Source organism: Erinaceus europaeus, chromosome 8, assembly GCF_950295315.1.
Source record: "Erinaceus europaeus chromosome 8, mEriEur2.1, whole genome shotgun sequence".
Taxonomy (NCBI): domain Eukaryota; kingdom Metazoa; phylum Chordata; class Mammalia; order Eulipotyphla; family Erinaceidae; genus Erinaceus; species Erinaceus europaeus.
Genome location: NC_080169.1, coordinates 97,933,925 through 97,950,898, shown reverse-complemented (window position 1 = coordinate 97,950,898; position 16,974 = coordinate 97,933,925). Strand labels below are relative to the sequence as shown.

At 40.8% G+C, this 16,974-nt stretch overlaps 1 protein-coding gene across 4 annotated transcripts in view; it reads left to right on the top strand.

Annotated features, from left to right (window-relative positions):
* The first annotated feature begins 253 nt into the window (after positions 1-253).
* ZNF800 (zinc finger protein 800) overlaps positions 254-16,974 on the top strand; it is a 55,001-nt gene continuing 38,280 nt past the window's right edge. For 3 of the 4 annotated variants that reach the window (XM_060196521.1, XM_060196524.1, XM_060196523.1), the window contains exons 1-3: positions 254-395; positions 891-1,013; positions 7,854-7,949. In XM_060196521.1, coding sequence (XP_060052504.1) covers positions 953-1,013; positions 7,854-7,949 — 157 coding nt within the window. In that variant the 5' untranslated portion in view covers positions 254-395; positions 891-952. Of the gene's footprint in view, positions 396-528; positions 753-890; positions 1,014-7,853; positions 7,950-16,974 lie in introns of those variants that run through there. The other variant, XM_060196522.1, reaches the window with a different exon arrangement.

Below are 16,974 nucleotides of genomic sequence, written 5' to 3'. Positions count from 1 at the left end.
AGCGGCGCCCCGAGGGAGCCGGCTCCGGAGGCAGCCGTTGCCCCGGCCCACAGCGGCGCCTGGGCTCCTGCCCGCTCGGGTTCCGGGTCTTTCCGTGGAAGCAGCGGCGGCGGCGGCTGTGGCCGCGGGGCGGTTCCTCCTGTCAACTGCCTGCGCCCGCGCGCCGCCCGGCCGCCCGCCCAGCGCCCCAGCGCGGAGGGACGCCGCGAGCCGTCGCCGTCGCCCGGGGCCGCGGAGGGACGTGTGGAGCGGCGGCGCTTCCGTGTCCGCGCCGGCTCCCGCGGGGACTCTTCGGCGGCGCGTCGGGAGCGAAGCTCGGTTGTGTCCGCGGGGTCGGCGGAGGCTGCGCCAGGTGGTGCCCGCCGGCCGGCCGCCCGGCCTGTGCTCGGAGTGAAGTAAGTTGGGCGCACTTGGCCGTGGGGAGCGGCGGCTGCGCCGGGGACTCCCCGACGCACGTGAGTGGCGGGAGGTGCGCGCCGGAGGCCCTGCGGGCGGGCGGACTCACCCCACTCGGGCCGCCGCACTCCCCCCCCACCCCCTCCCTCCGCAGCCTGGACGGGGCCCCTGCGCCTCCGGGTCCGCGCGCGCCGCCCCAGACGGCGAGGCCGCCGCCCGCGCAGCCGGCCGGGCCCGCGCCCTGCGTTTCCGGGTGGCGCGGCGAACCTGTGCGGGGCCGCGGCCCAGCGGCCGCCCCGGAGCCCGGCTCCCTGCAGTAGCGTTACGAGCTTTGGCGTTTTCCGTTGGGGAGGAAGGTGCGGGCGGGTGCCGGGAGCGCCGAGGGCGTGGGGGCGGGGGGGGGAGGGCGGCGAGCGGCGCGGGGAGAGGCGGCCGCAGTCGCCCCAGGAAGTTCGGGGCGAGTGATGACGGGCTTGCGCTGCTTCTCCCCACAGCCCGGCCGGCCGCGATGCGGAGCTGCTCCCAGTGAAAGGAAAGTAGGTCGCGCCCGCTGAAAATGCCTTTAAGGGACAAATACTGTCAGACTGACCACCATCACCACGGATGCTGTGAACCAGGTACTGCGCTCCGCTCGCGCCCCAGCTCCGCGCTCCCCGCAGGTCGCCGCTGCCTCCAGCCGGAGGGAGAATCGCTCGACTCCTCTGGCTGGTGGCGGCCGATCTCACCCCTGCCCCTCCTAACCCCGCTTGATCCATTAAAAAAGAAAAGAAAGAAGAAAGAGCTGCCATGTGTGTCACCTGCAATCTTTTGTGTAGACTCGCTTCCCCCTCTCGGTCCCCTTTTTCATGCCCATTCTAGGCAGCCTGCAGCTATAGTAGCCCCATGCGCTGTGCATGTTTGAAACTTGGAGAGAGAAGGAAAAGTAGATAGTAGGATACTAGGGTTTAGTCTCTGGGAAAGTTATCTAAAGTTGAAAGGAAAAAAAAAAAACCAAAATTTCTCATCAGCTTTTACTATCACTTTGGTTTTTTTTGGGGAAAAAAAAATTGCGTTCTAGTTTGTTGGGATTCAGGTTTTGCTAAATACAGTTTAGCCTTTTAAAAAAATTTCCCAAATATATTTGTTTATTTTGAATAGTGACAGAAGTTGAAAGGGAGATATAGAGGGGGAGGGAGGGAGGGAGGGAGGGAGGGAGAGAGAGAGAGAGAGAGACCTGCAGCACTGCTTCACTACTCCAGAAACTTCTTGTAAGTGGGGGTTGGGGGCTTGAACTCTGGTCCTTGAACATGGACCAGAGTGCCTGTGCTCAACCAGGTGTGCTACCACTTGGCCCTGCAGCTTACCTTTGAAAGATAACTTCTGTACAATGAAACTTTTTTCGGCTAAATTTAAGAATTGGAAAAATTGAATTAGAAGCTTATGAAGAATATCAGAAAATTCAGAATTAATACTGAATCATAGAAATTATTGATGTTTTTCTTTTAAAAATATTTTTGAAGATTCTAAAAATCTATTTATGAGCAAGAAAGGAGAAGAGAAAGAGAACCAAAGCATCACCTGATGCCAGGATTGAACTCTGAGGGTTTGACTCCCAATCTTCTGTGCCAACTCATGGGCCCCACTGGTAATTTTTCTGCTTTTGAGAACCCTGATGCATTTTGTCACACTTAGAGGTACAATTTCAAAGGAAATGATTGAGCACTTACTGCCAGTAACCCCAGGGAAGGGCATGCTACTCTAGTGCAAGGCAGCACTTTGCCATTTTCTTGGCTTACAAGTTATTAGGATGTTGTATGCTTTTTGCTTGCTTTCTGTTGCAGTATCTTTTCTGTATGAATGTACTCAGTTGTGTCATAGTTAAGTTCAGTTTGAGATGTCTGTCTAATGAGAGTAAATAACAATGGGAAGAACTTTAATTCTTAGAATACTTTGGTTTCATGTGAAAATAAAATTTGTGCTGTTTGTCTAGTCCCATGGATTTACTGAAAATTATTTATGACCCACCTCTGCTAAGAAGTCTGTAATTCCAGGTGGGGATTCAGTGTTTATTCAGACACCCCCAGCCCAACTTTTAACACCCCCTCATACTACTTATTATATGTGTCTGAAGTGAAGATACATCTCTATATGTTTAATCAGATGTTGAGTAGTTTGATAGTTTTGAACTAGAGGGCTGAATGTTTTGTGTAGTTTTTATTCTAGTTTTTTTTTTTTAAAGAGTACTTCAAGGCACTTGAGTTAGTTAATAAAATCATTTAGGAAGAAATTTCTTTGTTCTTTCATTTCTTTGGCAAATTATCATTGAGCACCTATTATTGGGTGCTAAGCAATGTCTAAGGTGGTGAGGATATGCATAGTGGAAAGGCATTCCATCATAGAACTTCAAAGTGAGAAGAAATAAACAATGGATGGCAGTCCTTTATACAAGTATTTATATACTTTATCTAATCTGAAATTATTAGAAACAACCATTTATTGTTATGTGACCCTGGATCCAGGTTCTCACACGTGTAAAAAGCCTCTCCCACTCATCTTTCTTTACTTCTTTAAAAAATATTTTTATTATTTATTAATTTATTTATTGGGCAGAGACAGAGAGAAACTGACATGGAAGGGGGAGCTAGAGAAAACAGAAACCTGCAGTACTGTAGATGGGGATTGAGGCCTGAACCCTTGTGTGGTCCTTGCACATGGTAACTGTGTGCTTAGCCAGGTGCTCCATCCCCAGACCCCTCTTTTCTTCATTTCTTTGAGTGAGTGCCCGGCCTGGAGAGCAGGAATACCTCAGCACTGCCATCCATTCAACTCCTTGGTGCTGTCCATGGTGCTCCCCTGTGGTACTGGCCTGTGTGCTCTACTGAGGGAGTTATCTCCGTACCTAGTGAACTGTCTCCTGACTTTGATATATTTACTTACTCATTATTTTTCACTAGTGCACTGGTCATCTCTGGCTTACAGTAGTGCTAGGGACTAACCCTGGGACCTCTGGTACTTCAGGTATGAGAGTCTTTTTGCATAACCATTATGCTTATCTTCTTAGCGCTTAATGTTGTTTCAAAGTTGTTTGTCAGGATAAACTTTCACATAAGTATTAGGACTTTTCTCTCTCATTAACAAGAAATTTGTTAAGTTGCAATAATTTAAAAGTTTTTTACTAGAAACTTTTAAGTCAGGAAGAAATCAATAGGGAAGAAGGAGATAGGGAAAGAGAGAGAGAGAGGAGAGAGACACCTGCAGCCCTACTTCACTGCTTGTGAAGCTTTCCCCCTGCTGGTGGGGACTGGGGGCTTAAACCCAGGTCTTTGTTCATTGTAACATGTGTGCTCAAACAGGTGCACAACTGACTGCCTGGCCTCCTTTTCTCCCCTCTCTTTAAAGTTAACAATTTGACAGTTTTACACAATTGTTAAGAATTCAGGTGCATAACTTCACAAGTATGTGTATTTAGTGTAAATCAACAACATCTTCTAAAGTTCAGTGTCTGGCTCACTTTCCCTTTTCTTTCCTTTCTCCTTTCCCCTTTTCCTTTCCCTCCCCTCCCCTCCCCTCCCCTCCCCTCCCCTCCCCTCCCCTCCCCTCCCTCCCCTCCCCTCCCCTTCCCTTCCCTTCTTCTTCCCTTCTTCTTCCCCTTCCCCTTCTTCCCTTTCCCCTCCCTTCCCCCTTGGCCTCCCATTCTCTTCCTTTTCTTTTTTTCTAAGTTCATTTGCTTTAGCCATCTATCTTCTACATATGAGTGAAACTGTCAGGTAGTTGTCCTTCACTTTTTATTTTTATTTTGCTTAGCATAATCACATCTAGTTCCATTCATTCTCCCTCCCCCCTCATTGATGCAATCTCACTTGTTTTAGTTGCAGAGTAGTATTTCACTGAATATACATCCCATAATTTTTTTACCCAGTTAACTGGAAACTTTTCATTGCATTTTATTTCCACACTATCAGTTCAAAAGTAGTTAGTGTTTCTTTGCTTTTTTAGCTAGAATGAAACACTTACTGATGATTTAGTTTGGAAAACTGGAAGTTAATTTCCTGGATACTTAGATGCCTTTATTACAGAGGAAGACATGTACTGGAGGCAGGATGCTTCCATTACTAAATATCTTGTCTTGTAATAGTTTTTAAGAGAATGTCCTCAGTTGGAGTGGAAAAGATGACAGTGTTTGAAAAATTCTTTTAATGGGTTCACCTCAGTCATCTTTCCTGGTTTGGATCATGAACAGTAGATAAGTCTCTTTGTATTTCTGAGGAGACTTTGATAAAATGGATTAATTTCTGGCAAAAGATAGTGCTATAAGCTTATTAGTATATGTATTTTCATAGTTGTATTTTTAAGACTCATAGAAATTTTCAAACATTAAAAAGTAAGAGAAAATGATAAAAAGAGCCTGAGGTAACCATCCTACAACTCTATTAGTTATCACTACTTAGACAATCTCTTTTCATCTGTAGTCTCCCCTCCTCAACAATTTTTTTTTCTATCCTCCACTGCTCCTTTCACCCTCTATTATATGTAATCAAATCCCAGACATCAGAAGTAGAGGGGCCCTTTTAACAGACTTGTTGTAAGGTACAAGACACTCTTACAGAAGTAGATACTTTATTCTGGGGAGTGTGTTCATGGGAGAATGAAAAGCAACATTCATTTTGAAGAGTTTGAATTTTTTCTTTGGGGGGATATACTCTGTTTTTTTTCCTTAAGGTGATCATATTAATCTCAATGAGGCTTAACCTTGGGTATGATGATAGGATATGTAAAAGGAAGAAAATTTTACAAAATGAAAATATAGAAAGTTTTCGGGGGGGGGGCTTCTGGTGGTAGCACAGAGGGTTAAGCGCACATGGCGTGAAGCGCTAGGACCAGTGTAAGGATCCTGGTTCAAGCCCCTGGCTCCCCGCCTGCAGGGGGGTCACCTCACAAGCAGTGAAGCAGGTCTGCAGGTGTCTATCCTTCTCTCCCCCTGTCTTCCTCTCCTCTCTTGATTTCTCTCTGTTCTATCCAACAATGACATCAATAACAACAATAATAATAACCACAACAGTGATAAAACAACAAGGACAACAGAAAGGAAAATAAATAAATATTTTTTAAAAAGTTTTCCAGGGTTGAGAACATGCTTTCAAATGAAGAAAGAAAAGTTTCTTACAGTGACAGCTGCACACATTTGTTTAACAGGTAGACGTGACCATACTTAGCTGAAGGAACCCTGGGGTTATTGAAATGGGATCTCAGGATATATATATATGTGTGTGTGTATATATATATATATATATATATATATATATATATATATATGTATGTATGTATATATATATGTATGTATGTATATATATATGCTTTGATGTTAGCAGTGCTGGAAGGTGGTAGCATTGCTTGGAAAGTGTGGGTGGCAAAATTCTGTTCTAGTTTCAAAATCAGATGTTAATGGAAGTGGAGGTCAATGTATTAAAGCAAGTTTTCTGAAGGATGGAAAGGGATTAAGGAAAAGTTGCATGTTTTCCCATATCCTGACCTTACTCATTACTATTTTATTCTTTCTAGAATTGTTGTCATTTATAAAACTGTGGCATGCAGGCCCCGGCTCCCCACCTGCAGGGGAGTCGCTTCACAAGTGGTGAAGCAGGTCTGTAGGTGTCTGTCTTTCTCTCCTCCTTTCTGTATTCCCCTCCTCTCTCCATTTCTATCTGTCCTATCCAATGATGACATCAATAACAGCTACAACAATAATAAAAAGACAACAAGGGCAAAAAAGGGAAAAATAAATAAAATTTTAAAGATATTTTTAAAAAACTGTGCCATGAAGTTTTTATTCTCTACATCTGTTTAAATTATGCCCTCTTTTTCATAGTTAGTAGTTTTCTAACCAGGTATCAGTTATTATAATGTAATCCTGAAACGAGATCCTTCTAATCCAGATGAATACTATCATCAATCTATTTATATAAACTTCTGTCATTGTTTCTGAGGGATTGAATGCTACTTCTGTTAGGTTTTGAAAAAGACTTTCCAGCTTCTTGTGTCAGGAAAGCAGTTGGTAGAGAACATCTATTAAGCACATACTGTATCCACAACTCTATAATTTTGGTGCTTTTATTATTTCCACATTGGAGATAAGTAGAGAGAGATCAGAGAATTTAATTTGCCCTACCTGTAGCTAATAAATGGCAGGAAAGCTTTGCAATGTAGTCAGTCCAGGTCTGGAGTCCTGTGTTCTTAATCATTACAGTTATGTCACATGTTCTCAGAATGAGGTGTGTGTGTGTTTGTGCATATGTGTTTGTGCATATGCTCTCAGTTAATTTGAAATAACCCCCAAGTCTCTTCAAATGAAATGACTTGGTTCTGAGACATAGTTCCTTCCCCATGTGTGTACTGATGCAGCCGTTTGTTTCCTTATCAGAAATGTAATGCTGTCTAAGCGCAGGCCCTGAAATAGTAGCACCACACATTATTAAAGTCATCTTCTTTATTTTCCCATGAAGTGGATAATCCTGAGTCAAGATGGTAATAGTTGAGTAGAACATTATAGTGTCCTTAGAAAACAAAATTAAATGGCAATACTATTTACAGAATTGTGTTTCTTTCTGAAATGCACTACTAGAAGTATTCAGATTTTGAAGCATTAGTAAAGTGAAAACCATCCATATAAACTCACCTTGACAGAATATTTTTTTTATTTGTGTCCCTCCAGACTTTTTATGCTTTTCTTAATGTCGATACATATACACTTTAATATATTGAATGTACTTGTTTTGGACCTGATGGCACATATATTAGTTAATATAAATATATATAATCCACTTTGCTGCTTACCAGTCTATTATTGGTGTCCTTTGTCATCAATAAATATAGATCCAGCTCATGATTCCTGATAACCATGAGAGATCCTGTTGAATGTATAGCGCATAGTTTATTTATTTTACTCCCTTTTGAGGCAGTTTTAAATAGTTTGAAATTTTTCTTACTGATGCTTGATGCTAGAGTGTTGCAGTGAACATTCTTATAGTTCTGTCATTGTGTATTTCTCTTTTTTTTTTTAGGCAATGGTTTTGAGATTTGTTCTTGTAGTTGTCCAGAGAACTCTGCTACATTATCCATTGTGTCTTGGAATGGCTTGTAAGGTGGCTAGGCCACCATTGCCCTGGAATTTAGGTTACATATAGAATCAAGGGGAATTGAAAGATGTGCTTGAAGAATATGTATTAAATACTGCCAAAATAGTAAGATAATTACATTTGAACCTAAGATCTACTCTTAACTAGCCTTCCTTTAGCCTTGAATTTATAATAACTTTACTTTTTCCTTATTATTTCATTTTACCTTACAAAAATTATGGTGACATACAAGAAAGTATGATTATTATTAGCATGACTGTAGTAACCGTTGTTTTATTTAAATAGCAAATGATTTAAATAACCTTTTTTTGTTGGGTTTGGGATGGGTGTTTGTCTTCCATGTAGTTTATATCCTGGAACCTGGAGATGCTCCTTTGTTACAGCAGCCACTACAGACATCCAAATCTGGTATTCAGCAGATAATTGAATGCTTTCGATCAGGTATGAATGTTTTAGGATATGTTTTTCAGTAGTTACATAGTAGTTAAAAACTGACTTAGGAATTCTTAGAAATATTTCTTAAAATTATATTCATTGGTTTTCTTTGTAAAGTACTTAAAATTCTTATATTTCAAAAAGTAAATATTGTTTTGATGTAGAGATTCTTTTCTATAGAGATTCTTTTTTGTCACTGTATGCAATATATGAATTTTTAAATAAAATTGATTGTTGATAATATGGTTTAAGGAAATACAGACATCTTTGTGGTATATTTGCTGGTAAACTGACTCTGTATCTTAAAGATTCATTGTTATTTTTTGGTACTTTTTTATGCACTCTCAAGGGCATAGGAAATTATTCTGCACCTTTATGAGCTATGGTATGGATGTGTAGATTGTTTACTCAGAATGTCTGAGATGTCATTTGTTCTAGATTAATTACATTACCATCTTAATATATATGACTCACCTCTTGCCTCACCCTGGAGTTTCTATAGTTTCCTTACCTTCAATAGAGCACAAGATAGAAGAAAAAGAAAAAAAAAAAAAAAGAGAGAGAGACATATTCTAGTCCTAATATCTTTAGATACCTTTGTTTAGGTTTTTTTTTGTTGTTGTTTAGGTTTTTAAATTTAATTAATTTTTTTATTAACATAAGAGAGGAGAGGGAGTGCCAGAGTATCTGGCACATGTGATTGAACCCAGGACCTCATGTTTCAGAGTCCAATACTTTATCTGCCATGCTACCTCCCAGGCGACTTGCTTTTCTTTTATTAAGTGACTGTGACGATTAGACATGATGTATATAACATAATATATATGTGGGTGCATTTGCAATCCATTGCTTTGAAGTACAAGTTTCTTGCTCCATATAAATACTTGAAAACTGTTAAAACTCTTGTGAGATCAGAAGTTAGGCTGCTGTGATGCATACGTTCCACTCTGCAGCTCTTGTAGATTGGGCCTTCATGACATTGCAAATTATTCACTCAAATACAGGCGAGCAGATATCTTACTGAGAGAGATTTAAGAGACTGGAGTATCATTTGTTACTGTTATAAAACTGAGTATCTTAGTGAAAGATGTCACAGAAAATTTATACATAATCACCTGTTTTGTTATTGATGAGAATTTGCTGAGGTGTCTGTTTATAAACCTTTGGAAAGAAAACTATATATTTGCTTTAGGTTAGGACTCTAAGAAATATAGTGTTGCTTAATCTAAAATAAAGGGTTTTTGGTCCCGAGACGACCACACAATGGTACAAGTGCACAAGGCTTGCATGTGAGAGGTCCAAGTCTGCTCTGTGGTGCATCAATAGCAAGAACTGAGCAGTGCTTGGGTGAAAACAAAAGCAAACACACATATACACACAAAATTAAAACAACTAGAAGTACTGTGCTTAGTAGACACAAAGATTTACTTCATAGACTTTTCACTTAACGTCTTCATGACATTACTTTTTATGTGTTTAATTCAGTAAGCATCATGAGCCCAGGTTGTTAGATGGCATAGCCTATTTTTGGAGTGTCCTCTGTTGTCTTCTTAAAAAATTTCATTAGAGGGAGTCGGGCGGTAGTGCAGCAGGTTAAGCGCACGTGGCGCAGAGCACAAGGATGGGTGTAAGGATCCTGGTTTGTGCCCCCGGCTCCCTACCTGTAGGAGAGTCACTTCACAGACGGTGAAGCAGGTCTGCAGGTAGCTATCTTCCTCTCCCCCTCTCTGTCTTCCCCTCCTCTCTCCATTTCTCTCTGTCATATCTAACAATGACAACATCAACAACAATAACTACAACAACAATGAAAAACAACAAGGGCAACAAAAAGGGAAAATAAATATAAAAATTTTTTTAAAAAAAATTCATTAGAGAGACTCTAGAGCCCTGCTCATCTCTGGCTTGTGGTGGTGCTGGAGGTTGAACCTGGGGCTTCAGGGGCCTAAGACATGCAGATGTGGTGCGCTACCTCTGATATATCTCCACAACCTGTTTTACTTTTGATAATTGCTGTTGGTTGACAGAAATAACTAAGAGGTCAAATTGTCCTCCAGTAAGTTAAAATTTGATTTATATGAGGCAGGTAGTGGTGCACCCTGTAGACTGCATACAGTAACATGCTCAAGGACACGAGGGTAGTGGCGCACCCTGTAGACTGCATGCAGTAACATGCTCAAGGACACGGGTTTAAGGTTCCCAGTTCCCACGTGCAGGGGAAAGCTTCACCAGTTGTGAAACAGTTCTGCAGGTGCCTGTTCTTCTCTCTTCCTTTCTATTCTCTCTCTCTCTATCAGAAAAACAAAAAAGGGGGTGGTGTGGGGGTGGGGGGAGACCACCAGGAGAGTTAGAGTAGTTGTATAAGCACTGAGCCTCAGTGATAACCCTGGTGGCTGAAAAAAGAAACAAAAACTGATGTATCATGGACAGTATTTAAATATATTTCTAGATTAATTACCTTAGGAGCAGAGTGGTTAGTTTAGAATGGTTAGTAAGAATTTCTCATAGGTATTTTAAATAAAGAGATAAGGATACTTCTGTTCTTTCTCAGAGCAGGTAATAGCTTTCTACACTTAAGTTTATTTTTATAATTATCTATTGCCAGAGTTTCATCACTGTGGATAGACTTTCTCAGATGGAAGGGTGGGGTGGGGAGGGCAGAGATAGCACAGCACCAAGCTTCCTCTAATTTGGTGGGATCTGGGTTTACACCTGGATTGCATGCATGGCAAAGTAGGCACACTGTCCAGGTGAGCTATTCAGCTCCGGCTTCTGGTTGTGCTGGGGGTTGAACTTGGGCCTTTGGTGCCTAAAGCATTGAAGTGTTTTTGCATTACCATTATGCTATCTTTTCAACCCCTTAACTAGTCCCTATAGATTGGTTCACATCTCCCTTGTCCCTCCCTCTCTTCCTTCCATTTCACCACTATAGTTATTCGTGGGGCTTGGTGGCTACACCATAAGTCTACCACTCTTAATGACTTTTTTTTTTTAAGTAGAGACAGAGAAAAATTGGGAAGGATGGTGGGCAGAGGAAAAAGAGAGACTCTTAGAGCACTGCTTCAATGCTTACGAAGCTTCCTTCCTGTAAGGTGGGAACTGGGGTCTTAAGCCTGGGTCCTTGTGCGTGGTGTAATACGTACACTCAATGGGTGCACCACTCCCTGACCCCTGTGAGATTCTTTTTAAAAATGTTAAGAATTAGTAGCTGCAAGGTGTCTCATTGGGATAGTGTGCTTGCTTTCTCATATGAGTGAGCCAGGCTTGAGCCTAGCCTCCACCACACTGAAGAGAGCTTCGGTGCTGTGGTGTCTTTTTCTTTCTAGTTTCTGTCTTTGTCTTTTTAAATTTTTTATTATCCTTATTTCTTTGATAGAGACAGCCAGAAATTGAGATGAGGGGAGACAGAGAGGAAGAGAGACAGAGAGACACTTGCAGCACTGCTTCACCACTTGTGGAGCTTTCCCTCTGCAGGTGAGGACCAGGGCTTGAACCTGGGTCCTTGTGCATTGTTAACATGTGTGCTCACCAGATGCACCACCACCTTGCCCCGTCTTTCTGAAAAAGTCATCCTGGAATAGTAAGGCTCCAGTGATGACAAAAAGAAAAAAAAAATTAGTGTTATTTTATATAATTTCAGTTTGTTATAGCATTATAATAGAGGTTAGAATTGGTTCATTCCTAAATGTTCTGACTTGTTACAAAGTAACACTTTTTCAACAAGATCTATGCCCTAAAATTTGTGTGTTTTTTTTAAACTTTAGGAAGTGAATTTTTATTTTATTTATTTTATGTTTTATTAATGACTTAATAATGGTTTATAAGATGGTGAAATAATAGGGGTATAATTCCATACAGTTCTCACCACCAAAGTTCTGTGTCCCAACCCCCACCCTCACTGAAAAATTCCCTTTTGTTTATCCCTTTGGGAGTATGGACCAAAATTGAATGCAGAAGGTGGGAGTTCTTATTTCTGTAATTGTTTTTCCACTGGACATGGGTGTTGGCAGGTTGATCCATACCCCCAGCATGTTTCTATCTTTCCCATGTTGGGTAGGGTTCTGGGAAAGTGAGGTTCCAAGATATACAGATGAGGCCCTAATGCAACATTAAAGTAGTAAGTATGAAAGTAAGAAAGACTGGAAGGGACCAGGATAATAATGGCAGTGACACCAGATCTTTGTTGATGAGTATGCAGTGATACTAATTCACATATGGAAATATAAAGCATATATAAATCATATATAAAATGTATATGATTGTAAGTCAGTGACAAGTCAAAAAAGTCTCTTCATTATTCTCCCCAGTTTCCATTCAGACAGCTGCCAAGTACTACCTAGTATAACATAATTTTTGTGTCTTCTAGTAACCTCCTGTAGATAAACATTTCCTTCCTCATATTCCTGACAGACTCTCTAGAACTCTGTATATACCTTTGCTTTATTAAAATTACATTCCACTATTGTTGGACATTTATTCAGAGGTGGATGTTTTGATCCAACTTACAGACTTTCTGCTCAGAAACCCCTGGGTGGGTGGGTGTCTTGAGACATAGTGTTTGTTTTGAATTCCTGCTTTCTGTTTGCTTCTTTCCTGACCTCCCTTTCCACACTGAAGCAATTGCTTTTTGTTGTTGTTACAAGGTCTTTGCTAGGTCTTCTTGCCTGTGTGATTATTCTGCTGCTCACATACGTTTTTCCCCCCTTAAATCATAGAAGCTGAGAGGGAGTGAAAGATAGGGGAAAGGGAGAGAACTAGAGAGGAACATATCACAGTACAAGTCTGCTCACGAAGTTTCTCCTTTGCATGTGCTCCATTCTAATACTTGAAGCTCAACCCAGGCCTTGCACATGGTAAAGTGTATGCTTTACTGGGTAAACTGTCTCCTTCCCCCAGAGGCAGAATTTTAAATGAGAAAATTATATAAGTATAAAAGTAAGGGAGTCGGGCGCTAGCACAGCGGGTTAAGCGCAGGTGGCGCAAAGCACAAGGACCAGCATAAGGATCCCGGTTCAAGCCCCCTGGCTCCCCACCTACAGGGGAATCGCTTCACAGGCGGTCAAGCAGGTCTGCAGATGCCTATCTTTCTCTCTCCCTCTCTGTCTTCCCCTCCTCTCTCCATTTCTCTCTGTCCTACTCAACAACAACAACAACAATAATAACTACACCAATAAAAAAACAAGGGCAACAAAAGGGAATAAATAATAAATATTTAAAAAAATAAAATAAAAGTAAAAGTAAGAAAGACTGGAAGGGAGCAGTCTAATAATGGCAGTGACACTAGGTCTTTGTTGATGAGTGTGTTCAGGAGTAAGTTCAGGTTTATTGACATTAATTTAATTGAGCTTAATGTTCTCTCCTAGTCTTAGTCTTCTGGGAAAGCAAAGAAACTGTAGAATGTACTAAGGTTAGAACCAAAAATGGGGGGAGGGGCGGTAGCACACCTGGTTAGCACTCATATCACCATGCACAAGGACCCAGGTTTGAGCCCTTGCTTCCCACCTGCAGGGGGTCGTTTCATAAGCCATAAAGAAGCTCTGCAGGTGTCTTTCTCTCTTCTTTCCTAGCTCCCTTCCCCTTCCAATTTCTCTCTGTCCTGTCAAATAGAAAAAAAGAAAAAGAGAGAGAGGAAAAAAAAGGAAAAAAATGGCTGCTGGGAGCAGTAGATTCATAGTGCAGGCACAGAGCCCAGCAATAACCCTGGTAGCAAATAAATTAAATAAATAGATAGATAGATATGCATATGTGTATACACACACACACACAGGAAAAAGAAACAATCATGGGAGTCGGGCGGTAGCAGCGGATTAAGCACACATGGCACAAAGCGGAAGGACCTGTGGAGGGATCTCAGTTCGAGCCCCAGGCTCCCCACCTGCAGGGGAGTCGCTTCACAAGTGGTGAAGCAGGTCTGCAGGTGTCTGTCTTTCTCTCCCCCTCTCTGTCTTCCCCTCCTCTCTCCATTTCTCTCTGTCCTATCCAACAGCGACAACAATAACTACAACAATAAAAAAGGGCAAAAAAGGGAATAAATAAATAAATATTTTTTAAAAAGAAACAGAATCATTTGTTCAACAAAGGTAGCCTTTAATATGAAGTTGTCACCTTATTTTGAATTCTCAAGATGTAGTGTACATAAAATATGCAGCATTTTAAAAGAGTAATTCTTTCTGTAGAGTATACTAGAAATACATGTAAAATGTCCCTTTTTTAATCTTAAGGAGGAACTATAGTGAAAGGAAAATTAGCTTTGTCTGATGTTTGCTATTGTCATTTTCTTCTAAATTTAGATTTAGTCATGTAACTTTTTAGATTTTTTTTTTTTTACTGCTAAAGCAACATTAATTGCAGTATAAGTTGTGATGAAATGGTGATGCCTCAGTTCTAACTCTAATAGCAAAAGCTTAGGATGTAAGTATTGGTTTAGAGATAGAGAGGAACTTGCCTTACTCTGTGATGAATATTTTTGGTTATTATCTAGCAGTTTTTGCATAGCTTCTCCATTCCCAGCTTCTCTGTTTTTAAAATGTTCTGGGGGGCGGGGGGGGATATATGAGAGGGAGAGATACCTGCAGCACCGCTCCACTGCTTGTGAACTCCCCTCCCTCCTTTACTACCCCCACACACACATGCACACTTGCAAGTGAGGGACTGGAAACTTGAACCTGGGTTCTTGTGTATAGTAATGTGTGTCTTTACCAGACAAACGGCCATCTGGCTTCTGTTGAAGAACACTAAGTAGGTGTCTAAATGAGCATGTCATTCTCAAGTGGCAGAGAGCTCTAGCTAATTGACAGAGCCACTGCTGGTTGGCTGCATCTAATTGTTAGTGAGCCCACTCATCAGAAAGTGCTAGCTGATTAGAAGAATGCTGTTTAGTCCCCATGTGGAAAGACAGCAAAATCTGGAATGATCACTAAAGCTAGCCCATGAATAAATTGTTTCTATGAAATGGAAGCATATTATTTATTTATTTTTAATATTTTTTACATGATCAAGGAATTCTTTTTGTTTTATATGAGAGAGAAGATTTGATTTGATTTTCCAGTTAATTTACTTTTGTTACTTGCGTTCCCCATCCACCAGGTTTTATCTGTCATTTTTCTTATTTATTTCACTTCCATGCCCATCTTGAATTCTGTGCAATTTATCCTAAAAGGAATGATTTCCTCTTTAAATGACCAAGTAGAATTCCATTGAATATGTATCTAGCAGCTTCTTTTTTTTCTTTTTAAAAGTTATTTATGCATTTATTTATTTATTTATTGGATAAAGATGGATGGACATCAAGGGGGGGATAGAGGTATACCTGCGGCACTGTTTTGCTGCTTGTGAAGCCTCTCTCCTGCAGGTGAGGACTAGGAGTTTGAACCCAGATCCTTGCACATTGTAGCATGTGTGCTTAACCAGGGGTACCACTGCCTAGCCCCCTCCAGTAGCTTCTTTATTCAATCATCTGTATTTGGGCATTGGATTTATTTCATTCTTGACTATTGTGAATAATGCTGTTGTGAACATAGAGGTACATAAAGTCTTTTGGTTTAGTATTGTTGTATCCTTTGGATAACAGTGCCCAAGACTATTCCTATAGGTTCATACACTATTTCCATTTTTTAAAAATAGGAAAGCTATCAAGGAAGGGGATGGGATACAGAGTTATGGTGGTGGGAATTGTGTGGAGTTGTACCCCTCTTACCTTATCTTATGGTTTTGTTAGTGTTTCTTTTTTATAAATAAAATAAAATAAAATTACTTAGATCTGGCGAAATAGTGCACTGCTTTGCCATATGTGTCACCAGATTTGAGCCCAGTCCTGACACACTGAAGGAAGCTTTCACTCTCTGCTTGTGTCTTTGTGTTTCTATCAAAAAATATACATATATTTATTTTTTATGATATACACGCACACATATGTCAGGATACCTTTTTATCCACATCTTTACAAATAATTCTTCCTAGTCTCTGGTGTAGGCCATTCTTACTGGTGTGGGATGATATCTGTGTGTTTTTATGTGCAATTCACTACAAATAAGTGATGTTTAGCATGTTTTCATAGACCATCTGTATATCTTCTTTGGAGAACTGTATTCAGATTGTTTGTGGTTTTACTACTATTATTACTATCATCCCAACTACCATCACAAGTGTATTGCTCAGCCTTAGCTTGTATGTAGTGTTGCTGGGGACTGAACCTGGCAACTCCAAGCCTCAAGCAAGTCTTCTTGCATAACTATTATGCTATCTCCCTTGCCCTACAATTTTTTTATTGGGTTAGTTAGTTTCGGTTCTTGAGTTGTATGAATTCTTCATATCTTTTGATACAGAACTATTGTCATATGTACACTATATAAATACCTTCTACTTGCTATGTTGCCTTGTTTTTATAAATTTTTTAAATTTAATTTATTTATTTATTGGCTAGAAAAAGCCAGAAAATGAGAGGAAGGGAGGAAATAGAGAGGGAGACAGAGAGAGAAGCCCTGCTTCACCACTTGTGAAGCTTCCCCCTGCAGGTGGGGACGGGGGGCTTGAGCCTGGGTCCTTGCACATTGTAACATGTGTGGTCAACCGGGTGCACCATCACCTGGCCCCTTAGGTTGCCTTTCTTAAACATAGAACTTTTCAATATGTATTTTAACAAATAACAGTCAGGCATGATAAGGACTGGAAGCATAGTGGTAAACATTAAAGAAAACTTTTCTTGCCTTCTTAGGGCTTTCAGTTTAATGACAGTACAGAAAAGTAATTATAAAATAGTGGAGATAGACTAGTCCTGAAATATAGAGCATTATATGGACTACAGGTGAAGAATTCTTTAAAAACAAGAAGGTTTAGAGAAGGGCCTTCGAGTGAAAATGGAATCTAACCTGAGGTCTACAGGAATACCATAGATCAGAGAAGTGGGAGAATGTGATAATTAGAGAAGAAAAACAAAACAAAACAAACAAAAAAAAATGGGAAGTGAGGACCTGAAAGGTGTGTGTGTGTGTGTGTGTGTGTATGTGTTTGTGGGGGGGCGAGGGAGGGAAAATTA